The sequence below is a fragment of the Epinephelus moara genome, chromosome 11, assembly GCF_006386435.1.
Source record: "Epinephelus moara isolate mb chromosome 11, YSFRI_EMoa_1.0, whole genome shotgun sequence".
NCBI lineage: Eukaryota > Metazoa > Chordata > Actinopteri > Perciformes > Serranidae > Epinephelus > Epinephelus moara.
The window spans coordinates 26,257,891-26,278,738 of record NC_065516.1 but is presented as its reverse complement, the minus strand read 5'-3'; the positions used below and the strand labels follow the sequence as shown (position 1 = coordinate 26,278,738).

General features: G+C 41.2%; 2 protein-coding genes and 1 long non-coding RNA gene across 3 annotated transcripts; 1 reads left to right on the top strand and 2 right to left on the bottom strand.

Moving 5' to 3' along the window:
- Nucleotides 1-113: 113 nt before the first annotated feature.
- Nucleotides 114-2,935, bottom strand: LOC126397527 (fat storage-inducing transmembrane protein 1). The gene is made up of 2 exons (XM_050056378.1): nucleotides 2,463-2,935; nucleotides 114-876 (listed from the first exon to the last, which is right to left on the bottom strand). Exons 1-2 carry the CDS (start codon nucleotides 2,747-2,749, stop codon nucleotides 213-215), a joined length of 951 nt encoding a protein of 316 aa, XP_049912335.1. The 5' UTR covers nucleotides 2,750-2,935; the 3' UTR covers nucleotides 114-212.
- Nucleotides 2,936-4,333: 1,398 nt separating this feature from the next.
- Nucleotides 4,334-17,343, bottom strand: dcaf11 (ddb1 and cul4 associated factor 11). Its single transcript, XM_050056361.1, has 15 exons — nucleotides 17,124-17,343; nucleotides 16,581-16,797; nucleotides 14,905-15,032; nucleotides 13,247-13,365; nucleotides 12,906-12,970; nucleotides 12,577-12,677; nucleotides 12,230-12,376; nucleotides 11,193-11,247; nucleotides 10,699-10,767; nucleotides 10,368-10,425; nucleotides 8,072-8,257; nucleotides 7,688-7,841; nucleotides 7,094-7,246; nucleotides 6,782-6,888; nucleotides 4,334-5,559 (listed from the first exon to the last, which is right to left on the bottom strand). Exons 2-15 carry the CDS (start codon nucleotides 16,781-16,783, stop codon nucleotides 5,482-5,484), a joined length of 1,623 nt encoding a protein of 540 aa, XP_049912318.1. The 5' UTR covers nucleotides 16,784-16,797; nucleotides 17,124-17,343; the 3' UTR covers nucleotides 4,334-5,481.
- On the top strand, nucleotides 16,782-20,801 carry LOC126397535 (uncharacterized). The gene is made up of 3 exons (XR_007570669.1): nucleotides 16,782-16,920; nucleotides 20,006-20,165; nucleotides 20,274-20,801. It is a non-coding gene; the product is annotated as an uncharacterized LOC126397535 (long non-coding RNA).
- Nucleotides 20,802-20,848: the final 47 nt, after the last annotated feature.

Below are 20,848 nucleotides of genomic sequence, written 5' to 3'. Positions count from 1 at the left end.
GAATTTAAAATTGGGTTTTAAAGTAAAATCACTTTCATATTCATATGATGCCAGAGTTATGTAGTGTTGTCAGGTGTTTTTACAGGTGATATACTATACCTAGATTCTCTCCACAACCCTGAAGAGAAGTCATTTTCACTTTCCAAAACTTCAGCTTGAGCTTTCAGGGTCACAAGCACATGCCCAAAACATCATCTACTGAGGGTGTCACACTACTTGTTGATGTCTGTGGTGGTGAAAAGTCCATCTCCCGGCAAACCAGGACAGCCCCAGCTTGTTTTTAGTCTGTACCATCCCTGATAAAGTCCCCTCCATCCCAGGTAGCCCAGAGCTCCTCCTAACTGCTGGGAGGGGAACTTAGGGAAGTGTGCGAGCAAACACAGCAGCAGGAACATCCAAACAGCAAGCAGAGCCACACACAGGAGGAAGATGAACCTTAGAGGGGTGCCGGGCGACCTCTGCAGAGGCTTGGTTTGAGCCAGATGAAGACCAAAGACAGACATTTCCTCCACAAGCAGCAGGCAACACAAGCAGACGATGAGGACGTCCTGGGACACTTCGTAACCCCTCCACACCATGTGGGCTTTGAGGCAGGAGGCCTTGGTTTGGTCTTCATGTAGGAGGAGCAGGGGCTGCACCGAGGAGGCAGCATCTTGGATGTCCTGGGCAGGGGTCATAGGTTCATAACAGGTTCCTGTTGCATCATCCAGCAGGTTCAGGAGACGCTGACAGCCCCACCAGAGCAACCCCACGACCCCTATCCTAGAGAGGTGGCGGAGGAGGAGAGACAGGGGGCGACGGGCTGAGATGGAGAGGAGGAGGATGAAGGAAGCTGTGAATATACAGGTCCAACCCCAAGTGGATCTAAGGAACTTCCTTCAAGAGAGCAGAGATCAGCGTTACTTGAAAAGACACTGTCGTCAGAACACAACACAATAATACTGTAAAAAAAAGAATTAAAAATCAACGCTTATTGCTCCATCCAGTCAAAGCTAATAGAACTTCACAAGGTGGGCAGAGTTCATGCATTTCAACACATGCTGTATTTCACACAGCACAGCACTGGATATGTTGTAGTTGAGGGTAAATACAAGTTCAGCACGTACATTCATCTTTTTGAATCCACTTAAATTTATTGTGTTGCCAAAGGCTGAATGATTGCTCCGCTAATGGCTTCACATCATGAGTTATATAAGATCAGAGCGCACTAAATAACCTCACAAAAAAGCCTCATGGGCATTCAGTTCATGTATAAACTCGTATTACCTTTATTAACCTGTCCTTTAAAGTGAGCACTTGGATAGGTACCAGCAGAGGTGGCACCAAGTTGATGTTTAACAAGTCTCAAGTCTTTGCACTCAAGTCCAATGTCGAGCCCCAAGTCAAGATTGACAAGCCCCAAGTCCTAAACTTTGAGTTTTGAGTCCCGAACAAGTCATAATGTGCTCTTCACCAAATATAATACTATTTTAACAACAGAGTAATATTATATTAAACTGGTTGTGTCTCTGTCTGTAATTTTCAGTGCTTTTCATACTGTAATATGCACAATTTACATTGTTTTTGTACATGCACAAAAGTATCTTTAGTATCTTTTTTCCAACTGGTGCTCAGTAATGTAACGTTAGTTCTTCACATGGTTCTCTCCTGCCCCTGCTTTGATGCTGTCGGACTGGTTCGAATCAAGTAAATCTGGGGAATCCAGTGATGACTTTAAGAAAATTGAGGTAAATTAATTGATTTGTGGCACAGTTTTTAAATAATCTTTGGGGGAAGATAGAGTATTTTCAAGTCAAAAGGCTCAAGTCAAAAGGAAGTTAGGAGTCACTGGTGTTAAAGTCCACGTCAAGTTGCAAGTCTTTTGAATGTGTCAGGTCGGGGCTAAAGACATCAAATTTGTAACTCGAGTCTGACTCAATTCCAAGTCATGTGACTAATGTCCACATCTCTGAGCACCAGTATACATACTATTAGTATTATATTATGTTAGTAGGATGGCTGTGTAGCCAAAACGTTTCTGTGCAGTTTTCTTTTGTTTCTTTTGTTTTTTCACTATATGGTAGCACCTGTTATCTTTTTTGTATATATTTGATGGACCATTAAACATGGAACTTTGACATCCATCAACCTCTGGAGTGGACATTCCATTTATCTGATCAGTGTGCGAGCTTTTCCTGGTTTCTTCTTGACGACCTTGTTCAGCCATGACACACATCAGTGATTATGCTAACTGTATTTGATATTTAAGTGCAATTTAAATTTTTAACTTTTACATTTATCCATACTTTAATGTGCCAGGTGAGTTTAATGACCTTTGGGCTTCTAATGACACCAGCTTGGGGCAGGTTTTAAAGGAGCATGCAGGGTCAAAGTTAAAGTCATGCAGACATTTCATTAATTTTCAGCAACAGCACCTAGTAATAATATGAGATTTCCATTTAAAAGCAGAGACACAACCATACCTGTACAGGTAGTGGTTGCTGTTAGCGAAGATGCTGTACTTCGACACCCAGAAACTCAGCACAGGACCAAACAGAACCAAAGCAGACAGCATCAGGTGGAAATGTTGTCTGACCAGGTCACTTCCTAAAATCCTGGCCAGTAAGTTTGTAACTAACACCAGAGCAGCATTCAGCAGCCTGAGGATGAATTTTCCCAGCAGAATCACCTCTGCAGCCATCTTGTGTAGCTTCTGCAAGTTGATCTCTGGTGTGGAGCCATTTGAGGAGTTTTCAGTCTTTAGATCCATGTTTATCTGCTCCGTTTGTCCTCTTGATGATATGTTTTGTAGTTTCAGATTGAATTTAAAGAGTGTTTCCCTCTTCTTCTCTCTTTGTGTCCAATTAGAGCCCTGTTGTGGAGTCTGCCTCACTTTCTTTTGTCTTTGAAAGGCACACCCGTCCTGCTCTGGGAGCCCTTCCACTTTATCGCTGTCAGCGTGCAGGAGAGCACATGGTTTATAAAAATACAACCCATCTGTCCCCTTTACCCCCAGAACCCCTCCCCCCTCTACAACACAGACTCAGAGTGTGGGCTTGGTAATGGCTGCTGCTGTAACTGACCCCATTATTCTAAAAACAATGATCCAACACTTCAGGAATTTAATCCCATTAGACGGCGACTGATGATCCAAAACTCTGAACTTTGAAAACTAAATTTGAAACAAATTTTGCCTGATGGCTTAAAGCAACTACTTTGCAATCAGACCAACTGGTGTGCTGCAATTACATATGCATTTAGCATCAAAAAAAGTCCTGTCTATTCCTGCGTAAAGAATCATTCTGACATTAAATGGATCACTTGGCTCCTTCTTTAGTTCTCCTTTAGTCTCTCCATTCTTAGAATCAGCTGTTGGAGCCAAAACTAATTTAAGTTATAAACTGTTGCCAGTCTGCATTTGGCGCCATGAACAGCTGCGTTTCTCACAGCACTTTGAGTCCTCTTTATTTCCAGGCCCAGTCCTCGGGCCAGAGCCTCTTAAACCTCTTCAACTCTCAGTGCCAAATTGAGTAAATTTAGTCTTTCCGTGGGATTTATGCTTAATAAAACATACTAGAACTGTTTTCACAAGCCAGGACATCCCGTCCCACTACTAATATAGACTCCAAATCCATACTGACAGAAGTACTGCTGGAGTCCATATGTGAGAAGTTTTTTGTTTTCTTTAAGTGACAGTTTTTACAGTGTAAGGATATTCTGTGTGCTAAAGAAACACCCACAACATAATAACACGTCAGGGGAGTAGCTCTGACATCTTATTTTCTTCCATTTGCCTTTTCAGTTACTCAAATGTTGGATTCAGCTGAGTTCTCCTGAGCTATGAGCTTCTTTTCCCAATAAATTATCTTAAGACCTGCTCCTTTCCGTAGCTGAGATGATATATTATCACCACCACCACTGTGTTGGTGTATTAAGTATTGTATTAAGTACGAACACTAAGTGTAAATGAAACCAGACGTGCCAAAGAATCTGTCTAATTTTAGACCACTTAACTGCACTGCTGTCATTACAATGACCTTCTAGCGATTCTGCTATGGTTCCCGTAGCAGCTAATTGTCAGTTGTCGGTTATGTGCTAACTGGCAAATGACATTTTCAGGACAAAGAAACTTTTCATGTGGTGGTTGTTCAGTGTGACGGCATTTCAGATAAGTGCAAATGGACACTTATCTCTGTTTAGTTCACTGTTAACAGGATATGAAATTGCCGCATTTTCTCCATGCCCCACTTCTGCACGTTTGAAGCCTGATGGGCCAAAATTTAAAACGTCTAACAAAGTAATTTTCTCTCAATAGCAGCAGCAAACACTCAGTAAAAAGCGTCAGCACGCAGTGTTACATTGAAAGGTTTTATTGTTACTGTAAAACAGCAGTCTGAGAGTGAAATACGGGTTTTGATATAAACACCTGAAAATTGCATATTCAGATCAGTGTGTGTTTTTTATCCACGCACACATCCTCAGTCCTTTCACTGAGTCTTGACCTCAACATATTATCACACACATTCAAATCTTTTCAACAGATCACAGGTTTATATTAACCGACAAAATTACTCTTTTTTTTTCTTTTTTCGATCGACTCAGGGCTTGTGTTTACAGAGTTATGTGCTGACCAAGGATCATTAATAAGACCTCAGACTATCTCTGTGTCTAAATACAGAGCGTGCCTTTAGACTTGAAGGTCATCTTGGTGTGCTGGAAATGTGCGACACAAGAAATTAACCACCAGAAAGCCGCACTTTCTGGTGGCCCAATGGTAAACTCAGGAAAGTGACATGCTTGCCAGGTTTAGGAGTCATGATTTAGGGCAACTGGTAAATAATATACTGGATTATTACACTTTAACCAGTCTTTAAATGTGACTTTGAAATGTGACAGTCCCTTAAACAGGAACTAGCTCAGGTAATTCATAACAGCAAAGTCCAAATCAGCACACTGATAACTATCTAAATACACTCCCTGAATGCACATACCATTAAAGTACTATACATTTATACAGAATTATCATCGTCACTTTATCCCTGCAATATCGAACATTGATTTCTCTATATCTAACTTACCATTAAATTCCAATAGCTCATTAAGTAAGTGCAGTGCTGGGCGTTTCCAGCTTCAGCACATTTGGGTGAAGTGCTTCAGGCCAGATTCAAAAGCTCTGGCCTGTTGACTTTGCGCAAGACAGTGAGGCAAAAACAAAAGAAAAACAGAAATAGGCTGTCCATCTGTGCCCTCATCTGCACAATCTGACAACGTGAGGCTTATAATACCTTCCAAACGAACACTTCACAACCAAGCTATAACTGTAAATTATTAAAATCCAGCATTTAATTTAAAAGATATTGAAGTCTCTCCCAGTCCTTCTGAGGTTATTGCCTTCCTGTGTTAGGGCCAGCCTCGACCATTCTGTGATGATGTCACTTCCTCCGACATCTTTTCCTTTGCCTCTCTTCTTCTCTCGCTGTCTAAAAGGTCTCTCTCCCATTGTCAGTCTCTCTCGCGCTCTCTCTCCTCCTCTAGTGGATGGGTCTGTCTGTGCTCCCACATTCGTATGGCTCCGTCCCACTGTGGAGGAGGATGAGGAGAATGATGAGAACAACAATGACCTGATGCTTTTAAAGAGTTGTTAGCTGCTGCTGCTGCTACTGGCCTCCCACAGCTCTGATTTGAAGTTTCCAATATTACAAAGTAAAAGCGTCTTCTCAAAAGCCAGTTACACTTTCATATTTACATAAAAAATTTCTTTTTTATTTAAAAAAATAAAAAAAATCTGTAACTTTTTAAAAAATGAAAAATAGGTTCAAATTTAAACTAAACACTAATTTAACACTATTCAGTACAGCTGCAACAATCAGTCGATTAATCGATTAGTCAATCGAAAGAAAATTATTCTCCAACTTTGTTGATAATTAATTAATTAATTAATCGCTTCAGTCATTTTTCAAGCAAAAATGTCAAACTCCTGCTGATTGTAGCTCCTTATATGTGAGAAATTACTGTTTTTTTGAAAGTAAGTAAAGAGACTTTGGATTTTGGACTGTTGGTTTGGCAAAAGAAGTAATCTGTAGATGTCACTTTGGGCTCTGCGAAATTTTTCCACATTTTTCTAGACTAAACGATTAATCAATTCATGGTGAAAATAATCAATGATGACAATAATCATTAGTTGCAGCTGTACTATTCAGGCACTTTGCTCTGAACTTTGTGTCTGAAAATGCCTTTACATATTTGTTGCCATTTTTGTACTTTCATCCTTTGAAAATCATCAACATAATCAATTAGTGGCTGAAGTTTTCCAATCAGGCATTTGCATATAAATTCACTGAAAAAGCCAAGAAGATGATGTCACAAGAGTGTCTCAGTACACTGCAAACTTTCAACATCTTAGATATTGCTGCTGTAGAGGGCAGAGAATTTTGAAACTCAGGACATTGGGATCCAGCTTTAATGCTTTCTCCAGCTACGAGTAAACAGTCTGGTTTTCTCTTCAGCGGAGAGAGAAACTGCTTAAAGTACAATTTAATACAATATACATTTGGAGCAAGATATATAAAATACGCTCATATATTTCTGTAAATGATTCATTTGTTTCTCTTCAATTACCAGAACACACATAAAATTCTTTTAATTCCACAGTACCACATTACTGGAGGAAACACTGTCTGGTTTAATACCCCTCAATAAAAACCTTTTTACATTTTTTTAAAAAACACTTCAATGTATTATTTATGAGCACAAGCTTTTACACGACGACTCCAGTTGAACAGTTTGCACTAACAGCACTCACAGAGCTGCTGACGATGTTGTCCTCGTACGGGTGCCAACTGACGTCCCTCACACACGCCTCATGGCCCGACAGTCTGGAGACCACTGTGCCCGTCAGGACGTCGTAAACTGGACACACAAAGAATTCAATATTTTTAGATACTGTATATCATATCCGTTTAATCACTCTTGTCTGCATCCGAACTGCGTTAACTTTCCACATATAAATAACTACACAGAGTTAATTGGTGCTGGCACGTTGCGACGCAGTTACACAACATGGGGCCGACACCCTGAGTGGAAGACACAAAATAACTACACATTGCATACTCACTGATGATTTTGCCAGTGGAGCAGCCAGAGTAGATGAACCTCTGTCCAGTGCTGAACTCTGGAGAAAAACGGCAGCGGATGAGGGTGTGCAGAACGCCGTGACCACGGTAGGTCATCACTGAGGTGTCGCCTGTCAACTTGTGTCTCTTCAGGGCTGAAAGAGACAGAAAGAGAGAGAGAGATCATTTACAGAAGAATTTTTTACCTTACATTAGTTTGGTACAGTTTACTAAGACATACAGAGCTAGATTACATCTTTAACATCTATAATCAGGTGAAAATCTTTTATTCTCGGCTCCATTTCATTATCCGAGCTCCTATCCTTCATCTCTCCTCTATGCCGTCCCTCCTCTTTGACTTGTAATGCTAATCACTCATTTCTCTATGCATGGTTTTAATACTGTCATATCCCCTTACCCTCGACACCCACACACCCACACCCACAATTCACCTCTCTGTCATTGGCCTTCTCTCCCTTCTTTTATAACGTCATTTCATCTTTATCTCCTCCTCTTTTCTTCCTCCATGAGACCTCTCCTCCTCTTGTCCTCTAACTTCTCCTCTCCTCCCTCCTGACTCCCTCTCTCCTCCTCACCTCTCTGGGGAACCTGCTGCCAGCGGTAATCCCAGTTTTGTTGGGTGACAGCCAGGCGGGAAGCTGCCAAACCTTCTTTGGGTGAGAACTTCCTGACGTCCCAGAGCTTGATGGACTGGTCTTTCGAGTTGCTGATCAGGTAGCGTGCATCACCCTGGCGCAGTCATGACAAAGGTAAGGAGGACCATATTTAAAAAAGAAAACAAACCTCAGGGTTAGACCAATACACTGCACTAAAGAAACACTGCAAAGGGCTTATTTCAGCATTTAATTAATCAACTTCCAACCAATCATCAGTCAAATCCAACTACCCATGAGGCTTTGGGTAACTTGTCATTGACAGATTGATAAAATACCAGCAGCATTCCTCTCCTCGCCCCCCACCTTGCTGTGGATGAAGGTGATGCCGTCTCGGTGGCCGGCCAGCTGTCCGACAGGCTGCGGTCTGTCCTCCCGCAGCGTCCGTCTGTCCCACACCTTGCACAGCGCGTCGTCGCTGCCAGAGAAGAGCAGCTGGGACGAGCTGTCGGCGAACGCCACCGCATTCACGTCGTCCTCGTGGGCATCAATCTGACGAGCAGAGACGCAAAAGAAAGAGAGTCAGTGTTTCTGTGTGGTGTGTGTGCAAGCCAGTGAGGGTGTGTGGTAGACTGTGTGATTTCCTTTGTGAGACATAGTGTGTAATATACATGCTTGTGTGAAAGTGTCTTTGTCTCTGTGCTTGTGCATGTTTGTGTGTATGTCAAAGTCGTGACTGAAACAAAAAATGCTGTGGAGTGTAGAGCATTAGTAGAATCAGAAAGCTAGTCCAATGTTATACTGTATATTTCCTGTTTGATTTATTGGCAGACACATTTTTCTGCAAGATTGAAAAACACTGAAGCTCAGACAATTACATTATCAAATCAATACAGTGCTGCAGCAGATGAGCAAAGCACTGCGACAAACAAGCTTTACAAGTGTTGCTTCACATGATGCATGACTTCACTGTAGGGTTGGGTCCCTAAGGTATGCTTTCCAATACCATCCAAAATACAGACACTCCTCTTTCTATTAAACTGATACATAGATGCTGTATTTAAGTGATGCAGTGTATGCCACCACAGGTCAGTGTCTACCGGTGGAACAGGTATCTGAGCTGCAAATGGTGGGGATAACTTAAGAGGACTGTAAACAGCAGAGAGACGGCTGGGAAAAACAGCTTATTTTCACATCTAACTCTGTGAATTAACAGTTTATTTTTGACCCCCCATCTTGGAACCCATTGGCTTCCATGTGACGACGATAAAGCCTCTGGGGGTAAGGGGCCAATATTTAGGGCTGATCCAGTGTAGTTAGAGGATATCTGGATCAAGACTTTTTCTTCTGTGCGCCGGTTAGAAACAGATATCTGCATATGACTGCAGATGCATTTGAAAAAAGCTTACATAAAGCTAACTCATCGCCAGACAATAGCCGATGGGTTCTCAGATTGCATTAGGCCAATGCGTTCTGCCTCTCCACACAGACTGTGTACCTGCTGTTCAAACATAATTTGTTGGTACTACTCGGACTACAACCATAAACCTGAACACTTCTGATAGCAAAAGCTTGTCTCCTTGCCTACAGACTCTACATATGCAGAATCTGTTTGTAGAGATTAATTTCGACCGAACCAAAGTTTGAAAAAAAAAATAATAATAATTTTCAACCAATTATCCAATTACACATGTGCACCCATTCATGATTGACATTATGAGCGTTTGCCATATATCTTTGTCCATTTTGACTCTGATAAAGACACAGAAGTATAGAAAGGTTAGTCTGTTTGCGCAACTAGAGGCTGCAAGTCAGTCAGTGTGCTACAGTCCCTTTTTTCCCCGCGGAAGTTCTCTGTCCTTGAGCTGAGAGGCACATGATTTAGCTGCATGCTGCTGGTAGATGCACAGAGAGCTGCTTTAAATAGAGCATTTGTTGGGGACTACTTTCACCCACTAATTTGGTGCTCTAGTGACTATTTACAGCAGCAGAACGGTGTATGTGGGATCGACTCAAGATAAACTACAGCGCCAATGTCTGCTGTAATAAAGGAGTATGTCACCCTATCTACTGTGTGGCTCATCAGTATGTTTTTAGTATTTGTTCCACACAACAGTGGAGCTTTATGGCACAAAAGTGTAAGATATATAAAGCTGTGGCCACAGGGGATACATGTCAATGTCAGTTCATAGTTGGGTTTGGTCTTCTTAGATTTGTTAACAAAAAAAAAAGTAGACCACCATCAGATGTGTCCATTAGGTGAAAAAATACCAAAAATGGGCAAAAGGCACAAGTTCAGACATTAAGCACAGATACACTGACGCAGAGGTAATAAGAGGGACAGAATGAGAAAGTGCATAAGACAGCGGTGAAGCAGATGGTAGAGGCCAGCGACTGACTTCTACACAGAAGGGGGTTGTGGGAGGAGGAGGAGGAGGGAGGAGGGTTTAACCCCCCTGTCCCAATGCAGGGTGGAGGTGGACACTACAGACGGCAGGGTGGGTGTGAAACTTTGCGCAAGCAGGCACACTTTCAGGTCTGCTAATGTCTGGCTCACCTTGATCGCAGGATGGTGCACAAAACAGACAGGAGTGGACGTGACTCAGAAACGGTAAAGGTACAAGTGGGCCCACAAGCAAAAACACAAACAGCAAACACTAACCTTCAACGTTCGTTTATTCTGCTCAAGATCAAAAACGTAAAGGCAGCCATCATTTGCTCTGAATGGAGAGAGGAGAAAGACAGAACACATTCTAATTAATAGGTTAAATGCAACTGATCTCGCTGGTCTGAGCATGCTTTATATTAAATAAAAGTGTTTTATCTTCTATCTCATTCAAGTGTTCACAAAACCGGCTATATGACGAAAAAGTGTATTCAACTTCCACCCAGGGAGAAAGGAGTGCTTGAATTAACATTTCTGAGAGAGACTTCAGTCCTGGTTTCAACTCTGTCAGTCACTGCCTTGAAACATAAAAGCAAATTGTACTCACCCTCCCAGGATCTCGTTGCCATCTGTGGACGCAGCCAGTGAGAACACACAGAACCTCCTCTCATCTGGACTACAAAGCACAACAGCACACACACACACACACACAAGCAAGTTGACACTGCAGCAATAGCACCATTATTGAATCACAACTACACAGTCTACTGTATGTCATCCCACACCAAAAAGCTTGATGAAGGCACGCATCACCTCTTAAACAATGCTATTGTTAGGAGTGCTGTGAGTTTAATGGTGGCGCTTTGTTGAAATAATGATCTCTCCACTTCACAACGTAACACACACACACACACACACACACACACACACACACACACACACACACACACACACACGGCGCGAGAGGATGGATGTTGAGGTGACAGGTTCTGACAGCATCATTCATCCAGGTGGTAATGAAGGGAGAGGAGGGCCGGCTGGTAGGGAATGATAGATTACCTGCTCCGCAATGTTATAAGTTACTATGAGGGAAACACTAACTTGAGGTCCAAGGCGGTGTGGTTTTCACTGTCTCCATCTATACTGCACAAATGAACTGTGGGGAAGACACAGAGACAGAGAACAGGTGAATAAAACAACACTCAGGTGCTACAGTATCTATTATAAGTATCTGGGACAATTACTTTTCCAATGTGTGGGCAGGAATTTTCAAAAGGAAATTAAATTCTTGAGAACATTAAGTAAAAAAAAACCCCCTAACCATTAAAGGGGCAGTTCACCCCCAAAACAAAAAGACATATTTTCGATATATGTCTGAATTTCTGCTGCTCGCTGGGGACGATGTAGTTTAGCTAATATAATATATCACATATATATATCAAATTAAAAGGTAGCTAAAAAGGTAAACCATATTTTGAAGTTTCTTCAACCAAAAGCTGATGCCTGGTTGCCAACCTGGAAACAACTTTTAAAATTAATGTTGAGCCCTGTGAGATGCCGATAAGCACAGATGATCTTTGTCACCTTCCAAGTGAACTGTGGTGCGGTTTATTAGTAGAGAGAAGACATTTCAAACTAAATATAGGAAACAAGCCCATAACATAAGTGTTTATAAAAGGCATGTTTATGACACATACTTAAATAACTAAACTGTGCTAAGGTGTAGTTACAGTAAGTGGAGTCCCATTTTTTTTGTTCCCACTACAGCAGTAGTAAAATTCAAATATGGATAACATAGAATTGGCTCTTGTCCAGGCAATGACTCGTTAAGAAAACTCTACACTGTCACTCAAAGAGCACAGAACTCTGCCAAGGCAAAATGTCCTATCTCACAATGTTAACGAAAGTGAATAATAATTCATGTATCCACCCCATGATTCGAATCCACTCTGAAATTAAATAGGTTCCCACTTGGCCCATGCTACACCCGTCCACCAAGTGTCATGAAAATCGGACCAGTACTTTTTCCGTAATCCTGCTGACAAACAGAAAAACAAACTGAACCTACAAAATAATCTAAAAAACTGCATAATATGCTGATTTCATTGTATAGCATCTTAAAGGTTCATTAGCCTTACTGTAGTCAGACCAGCTGGAGTAGAGCACATTCTGCGCGTCGGGGGTGAAGCAGACGTCCAGCACACTCCAGCCCACATCACGAGCCTTCACTGTACGCCGTAAGTTAAAGCGGCCCCTGCTGGTGTCGTACAAGCGAATGTTCTGGTCTGCAGCGAGCAACAGAACAAATGTGATGTATGAGGAATTCCAACGTCAGCAATACTTGTCTGTTAATGACCACATTCTGTATATGACACTACATGAATGGCCCTGATGATTTGGTGGTCTACACAGTTTTAAACAAACACTACCAATCAGACCTGATTCAGTTCCCCTGGGCTCTCATGTTGGATCTCGGGTTATTTACCTTGGCAGGCGGAAAGGAACATGTTGCCATCCTCGCTGTACACTCCACAGAAGGCTTTCTGCTGGTACGTATCCTTGTGGGATACATAGTTTGGCAGAAAACTGCGAAGGAACAAGGGTCGGTATCATTTGACGGACAACAGCATGAATCTTCTCACAAACATCACAGAAAATATACAGTAATCAGTCACATGGAGTCCAATCTTCATCAGGACCATTTTTTGAATGCACCACTTTTCTGAACTGATTGAATTTTATTCTTTCTCTGAGTCACTTTCTGGTAATCTGCTAAATGATATTGGAAATGTGTGGAATTTAAGCAACGCTTACTGTGTGCGGATACGACTGCACTCTCCGTGAGAAAAACTGGAGCCTCTACATCTGCCTTGTTCTCTCTAAAAAGCAAAGAGTTCATCAGAAAAAAAACATCAAACCGGTCAACATTAATTGGGAATGAAACTGAGAAACACACACAAATGACTCACAATATTTTAATATTTGGACATACTGGGTTGATGTTAAAGTAGAGCTCTTAATTATTTCACAAATTTGTGGATGAAACTGATGACACTTAATTATTATCATCATCTTGCTCCATTCTTACTCCTCCAAATTAGCCAATTGCATTCTAGTCTACTGCTGGCTTTTAATTTGTATCTCTGTGGTCTGACCTCTGTAAGCATGTGGGTGAAACTGTGTCGGCCTTTCAGGCAAGTGGAGCCAGTGGCCAGCAGGATCTGTGTTCGGATCTCACTTTGGTCCACTTCATGTGTGTCAGGTTGGGCATCCACTAGGAAGATAACACACAAACACACAAGAAAGAAGTCTTGGTATAAATTACTAAGATATCAAACTTTAAGAACTTGTTGCTTACGGTATATGTTGATTCAAAAGCCCAGCGTGTGAAAACTAGCAAACAATGTTCCTTCTTCATAATGGAGACGGACATAAAGTAAGAAAATTTAAAAAATAGTGGCGACTGCAGAGGCTAACAGCTTCATTTGAAACAGAATACAGTATAAACGGGCCATTGTTTATTATTCCCTCTGTGTTTTTATATTTTTACTAAAGTGAATGCATCGCTCCGTCATTTCAAACTCAATACTTCCTGTATCTGTTCCAAATTAAAAGCCCCTTATAATTTTGGTTGAGAAAATCCCTTTATTTTTTCAGATTTTGTGTCTAAATGACCAATGGGAACAACTTTTAAAACTGGTCCAATACTGAGCCAGAGCACCGCAGCCGTCAGTGGCTGCAATGTAACCACTCGAGGATGTGCAGACAGTCATCAATTTGCGTCCATAGAAAGTGCTTGTTTTTGCTACTGACAGGCTCAGATTATTACTCTAAGTGTCTGCCAATATTTTGGAAACAATCCCTGCAGAAATAAACCTTTTTGCCTCAAATATCAACACTGCCAAACCTACCAGGCTCCATTTAAATAAACAGTAATTTTATCATTGTAAAACACACCTTCCAGCTCGACAGAAACACAATAAAACTCACAAAAAACATCTTGTTTCATATTTTCACTGTTCCAACTTTCACCAACTCTGGTTTGGTTCAAATAAACCCTTAATTCACCAAGTTAAATGTGACAATATGTTGGCTCTATGCATGCTAAAATTACTGTTTATATTTAAATGGAGTCTGGTGGCTTTCTTGATAGTGATTTCAAGGCCCTTTGTGGTTAAACAAAAGGAGCTTACTCTTAAATAAAAAAAATTCTATCTCTGTCAGGATCATTTACATAACGGTGTCAGACACATAGAATAATAATCTGAGTCTGTCAGTGACAAAAACAAGCACTTTTACTGGACATACATTAACATTGCGCAAATGCCCGGAGTGGTTACATTGCAGCCTGATTCATGGCTGGAGACTGCTAAAAATGTTGTTTCCATTACTAACTTAGACACAAAAACATGGGGAAATACAGTCTAGGTTGAAATATACCAGTCACATTTTAATTTTATCTGAAACAAAGAACATTTATTTTGAATCTTACTGAATACAAGACAATAGCATCACTCTTACATGATTTACGTCTTTAATAGAGCAATACTGACACATTACTGGCATAGATTCATCCTGTGTACTGCTACTGGGTTTTGGGTGGATTCCAACTATGCAGAATACAAACACCCAGAAGCACACAACAGCCAAAACACTGCTAATTAATACAGCAAGTAAATGTTTTGTTTTAACAGACCGTCATCAAGTGTGTATGGATGTTGTAGCTGATTTGTTTCAGCGCAAGATTAAGCAAGATACAATTTATTTTTTTATCTCTTTGTCTTGACAGTGAACAGTGCCAATAGGAAGTTACCTGGTGGATTATAGCGGTCACCCAGCCGGCCCTCCCAGGCACCATCGCTGTCCTCATCAGAGTCAGAGTATGACTGGACCAGCTGCAGCCCTGTGGCTCCACTGCCATGGACCAGTCGGACCTGGCCCCTGCACATACAAACACCACGTTAGTTAAACAACCAATCAGTCTAAATGGTGATCCATGGTTAAATGAATCTAACTCTCTACAGTGGAGAAAGATCTTACTTCACTAATATGTGAAATACTTATTTGGAAAACAAAGTAGTCCAGCAGAAGCCTGACGGTGAGACACCAGCCTGCAAACAGGCTCCTGTGCTGCGATTAAAGCTACATTCATGTAATGTTTTTCCAATGAGCAGCTCCATTAACAAGGGGATCGGTGGTTCCTTCAGGGTAGTTGAATGTTAACTGAAGTGAGAAGTAAGAATGCTGCTTACTCATTTAAACTCTTCCAGATCCTGATATTTTCTAGTTCTAATGTTGCTGCTGTGTTATTACTAGAGGCCCCGCTGCTGTCATGGATCACTAACAAGAGCTGAAAACATTTTTTAGAAGTGTTCGGAGGAATATTAAAAAGTTTCCCAGCCACTTTAACGGCACAAAAATCAAACTGGAATGAGGATAGGAATTTCCCAACCTCCACTTAGCTTTACCAGCACTGGAATGTAATAAGATGTATGCTCTCTTGCCACAGAGGTAAAAACTCTGCAAGCTTTTCCTCTGCTTTGTGCCATTTGAATAGTGTCCAGATACAAGGCACCTTCACAGCAGCTCATGTTGATGTGACAAGTGTTACTTCTTTCCAGTGTAAGTGGTCTCATGTTTGAAATATTCATTCATTTATTCATTTTCCATAGCTAGTTATCCTGTTAGGGGTCAAGGGGGGCTGGAGCCTATCCAAACTGACATTGGGCAAAAGGCGGGGGTACACCCTGGACAGGTCGCCAGACTATCATAGGGCTGACACACAGAGACGGAGTCACCAGTTAACCTGCGGACTGTGGGAGGAAGCCGTAGTACCTGTAGAAAACCCACGCTGACATGGGGAGAACATGCAAACTCCGCACAGAAGGGCTCCCCACCCTGGGTGTGTACCAGGAACCCTCTTGCTGTGAGGTGACAATGCTAACCACTGCACTACAGTGTGTCTGTACACCAATAATCTAAATTAGATCAATCAATTTATGATCATATGTAGATTTCAAGAGATTTAAAGTGAGGAGTTAATGTTGTGTAACATGATTTGATTCACCATATGTTGCCAGAAAAATAGAAATTCCATTACACTTATGTTAGGTGATATACAGCATATTGCTCAGCTATTGTATTGCACTGCATCCAACTGGGTGTTTCTATTGTCCTGGTCTCTTGGTGCATTTCTGCTTCTTTTAGTGATAATCACTTAGTGTCTCAGCTATCTTCATAGGGACTGACATTGACACAGAAAAGACTGTTTTATCTTTGATGTCTGAGACAACTGGATTTGTGACGCTATCCACTATGTACAAATTTATTATGTGTCAATTCTGTGTATTTCTCTTTTGAGTGTGCATATTTTTTTACTATATTTTAATTTTTACTTGACTGGGAGTTCTGCACAAGACTTCCACGCTTGCTCTTAGGCAAATGGCAAATAAAAGTGTGAAACTTAACACCAAATTCCTCCCAGCTCACCTCCTCAGTAGGTAAGCCAGCACTTCAGCTAAGTCAACGTCCTCCTCTGATGCTGTCTGTCTGTCTCCTTGCTGCCTGTCAGCCGTCCTGCGGCCTCGGCTGCTGCTGCTCTGGTTCGTGTCTGCTGCCTCAGACTGCTCTGCTGGGTTGCCACTGGAAGAGCCCCTTCCACCAGACATCCCAGAACTGGACTGAGAGCCCATAGACTGAAGAGGGCCTGGCAGGGGGAGCAATGTGCAAGTTAAATGGCAGTTTTGGATTTACCTGGGGGGAGCCAGGTGGACACAAATGCAGTGTGTTTTGACGATGAACAGAAAGGAAAAGGGAAAGCATAAGTAAGGTAATAATGGCTACAGTGTTAGCTAAACTGACATTCGCTCGAGCCATTTTACTTTCACTACATCAAATTAACAAACAGGGTGTTCTGCGAAGAAATCCCGACAGCATATTTGCGCTGTAACGTTACGTCAGCTCATCATGATCAAGATGCAGAGGTTGATATTGTTGAGCTAGCTAATGCTAACGACTTTACGGCAACATTACCGTTTGACTCTCAAACGGTCTTCTTGACAGCTCGTCGGTCCAGCTCTTTGTCGTTCCGGTGTGAACTTCACAGTTTCCTCGACACTTAACTTCCGCGATATCTAACGTACAGCGCTTGTAACACAAAACAACTTAAGTTTGACAGCGCAGTGTTTGCTCAGTCTGCTAGCAGTGTCAGTCCGTGAATCGCCATGTTGTTTACAAAAGTGTGAAAAAACCCTGCGCGTGCCCCTGCCCTTTCGCCGTCACGTGACCAGCCGCGCTGACGCTCCTGCCAGCTCCACTGACCAAATGTAACTGGAAATCAATAACACAGTTCAAAACACAGGCTGGCAGTTTTATTTAACAGTGAACTATGGCTGCTATTTACTGTTTAACACACACATAAACAAAACTAAATAAAGACCAATGTAAAAACATGCTTTGCACAAAGCAAAAAATAAAAACAAATCAGAATCACAATCAGAAATACTTTATTGATCCCCAAGGGAAAATTATGACTCGTTACAGTCGCTCCGATGTAAAGAATAGAGAATTATAAGGAGTAAGAATGAGAGTATGAAATAGAAGTATGTAAATATAAAGTAATACAGTAGAATAGAAAAAAAGTGCATTAAGAATAAAAAGAAATTTTGCATTATGCCACACTGTTTATCACTAGAACTTAAGATATTAAAAATATTAAAGTAAAATATATATTGTCACGTGCTGAGGCTGTAGGTGTGAAAATTAAACTACAATATATACATCAGTAGAATAAAACAAGAATAGAATAAGGGTAAACATAAGAAATATGTACAGTTATGTGCATTGTATGTTTAATAGATATATACATTCAAGAGTTAAAGAAAGGCATAAACAAGCAAGACAGACAGAACACATAATAAAATGTCAAACAAAATTCATGGGCTATTAAAATTTAATGCATTTTACTCTGAGGGAAAGTGATCTTCTTCTTGTCATGACTTTGAGGATGTCACACCTAAGAGGCCATTGTGATACCTTGTCTGGGTCTGCACTTGGTTGAGCAGTTGTTGTCTGAGGCACCTCTGCCCAGATGTCCATAATCTCATAATCCATACATGTCTGACATATACAGAAAAAGAAGAAGAAGAAGAAGAAGCAGAGGATAGCTACATACACAGGCACGCACATGCACAAACAGGACCTATACATGTATAAGGTGGAGAGATGTCAGAGCAATGGGGCTGCCTTGGACAGGTGCCCCAGGTAGTTGGGAATTCAGTTCCTTGCTCAAGGGCACATCTCCAGCTGCCAGTCCCCACTTCATGCACGGTCCGGACTTGAGTCGTCTACCCTCTGGTTCCCAAACCAGATCCCTATGGATTGCGCTGCTGCCCCATACCTTCATTATGCAGCTCCTACAAAACAATCTGATGGGCCACAGTTCCTCTGACATGCCAGGCCCAAGATCCAGATTCGCTGTGTCTTTTGTTGTTAAATTTCTCCTCCAAATTTTAGAGTATGCTCCACAACAGCATGACAATAAATGACCGTAAAGGGCGTCATGATGCTTCTGCATTGTCACCTCATCTGGCTTCTGACTTGAAGAGGGGCCCTTGGTCAAAATCCCGTTTTAAGCAATTTATTATTGTTGTTGTAGTTTCTGTAAATGGTGCACATTCTTAAATAAATGTGAAGGGTTATTTTTGTTTGTTTTAATCAAAACAGCAAATACAATAACAGAACAATGTAACCTGTAGTCTATAGAACAAACATCAGTGGCCTATAGTAATAACCATTATGATTATGGAATAATGTTGCTGGACAGTGACTCACTCTTAAGGCCCTCTTCACTAAGGTAACTTCCTCCTGTCTGGTGTTTGACATTGAAGTGTGCACACATTAACTTTGACAACCCTATCGACTACTATTGTTAATGTTGGAGGGGTTTCCTCTGCTGTAGACATAAGTTGGGATGTCCACCTGCAGATATTTGTGACATCAGAAAACATGAAGCCAATCATTCGATATGTAAGCACCATACATACATATTACAAATGTCAATGTGGAAATATGAAATGTGCAGCACATTGTAAAGAGACTGTAAAAGCAGTTAGAGTGGAGCTTTGTTGGAGTTGACATACTTTGTTATTTACTGTAAATATGTCAGACTGTGTTGTTTGGGGGTTCAAACCACAGCCTGGAGCCTCTATTTGCCAAGGAATCCTGTGCTAAAGCAGAGGTGGATGGACGTTATTTATAGACAATGCATAAGCAGACATTCAAATATCGTGGGAAAATATATATGTATATATATATATATATATATATATATATATATATAAGAAGAAGGTACATTTTATTAATCCATTTTTCACTCTGTTACACACACACACACACACACACACACAAACACATCTGTAGAATTTTGAGTCTTCAGAATACAGTGAGGTAGAGCGGGAGAATAAAATGTGCAGTTCACCGTGTGCAAGGTCACTGAAGAACAAAACAGAGGTGAGTTCTCTGTTAGACAGAGGTGAGGTGTTGTAGAGAGTCATTACATATTGGACCTTGAACCTACAGATGAAATTTGACTCACTCAAGAGTAATAATTCCTCTTAACGCCTGTTATTCCTGTAAGCTGTAATAATTCATTCAGGTCTGGCTGTGTAGCCCACACACAGTTTAGTATTAACTCTGCCATGATCTACGCAGTCCCTTCTACAGCAAAGCTAAAGGTGGATTAAACAGGTAAACATGGAGTTAAATGGTTCCAATTGTTAGAATCTCCTCTTGCTAACATCTGTATTCATGCATGCTTTATGTTTGTGACTTGTAATTACTGTGCTTTTCCTGTAAATGTCATGCAACAAACCCAATGTAACTACAGTATTGTTTTGTTTCTATCTTTCATGAAGGGTGCAGCTGCATCATGTTTAAACAGAGCAGATGTGGCCTGTCAGTGTAACTTGGTGGTCATGCATGACGCTGGCCTCCAGTGTCGTCTTCCTATGATCAGGATGAGGACTGTTGGGACCCAGCTGTCACAACGCAGACTGATATACAGGAAAAGCTTGGGTATGCGTCTCTCAAATGACTGATGATTGCTCTCTGTGTGAGAATGCTTACCCATGTGTCAAATTACTCTGTATTGTATACAATCTGTTGTGTGTGTGTTCATCACAGGTGTCCAGACAAAGCTGCCCACAACAGGTGCTGGTGTTGGTACAGCAGAGATGAGACCAGCAGAGCAATCCGTCAGAGGGCTGATTTTGAGCTCTCAAAAACCTCCTCTATTTCCTCCGACTGACTGGTCACAGCCTGAAATTGAAGATGATCAGTGCGTGACAGTGGTAACCTATCCTTTGTTGCATGTCTCTTTCTCATGGAGGAATCAAGTAATGTTGTTGTGACAGTACTGTAGAAATGGATGTGTGAGGGATTGAATACTGACCGAGTCCTCTTTTTTAGATGAAAACACAGCAGTAGACTAAATCCTGCAGTGTCTGCATACTAATTACAATTTAATCTATCTTGCTTAACAAGAGCATGCTGCAAAAATGAAATCAGTTCATTTAGTGCCTCTGCTCATCTATTTCTGTTTACCAGTGGCAACACTGCTCATTGTAGTGAGAAAACATCTGTTGTTATTGTAAAAAAAAAAAAAGTTTGTCAATTTAACCAATTATTCTCTTATTTTAACTAGATGCTCTGTTGGAGGTAACAGCAAATACAAACAAAGAGTATTTGTAGAGAAATGA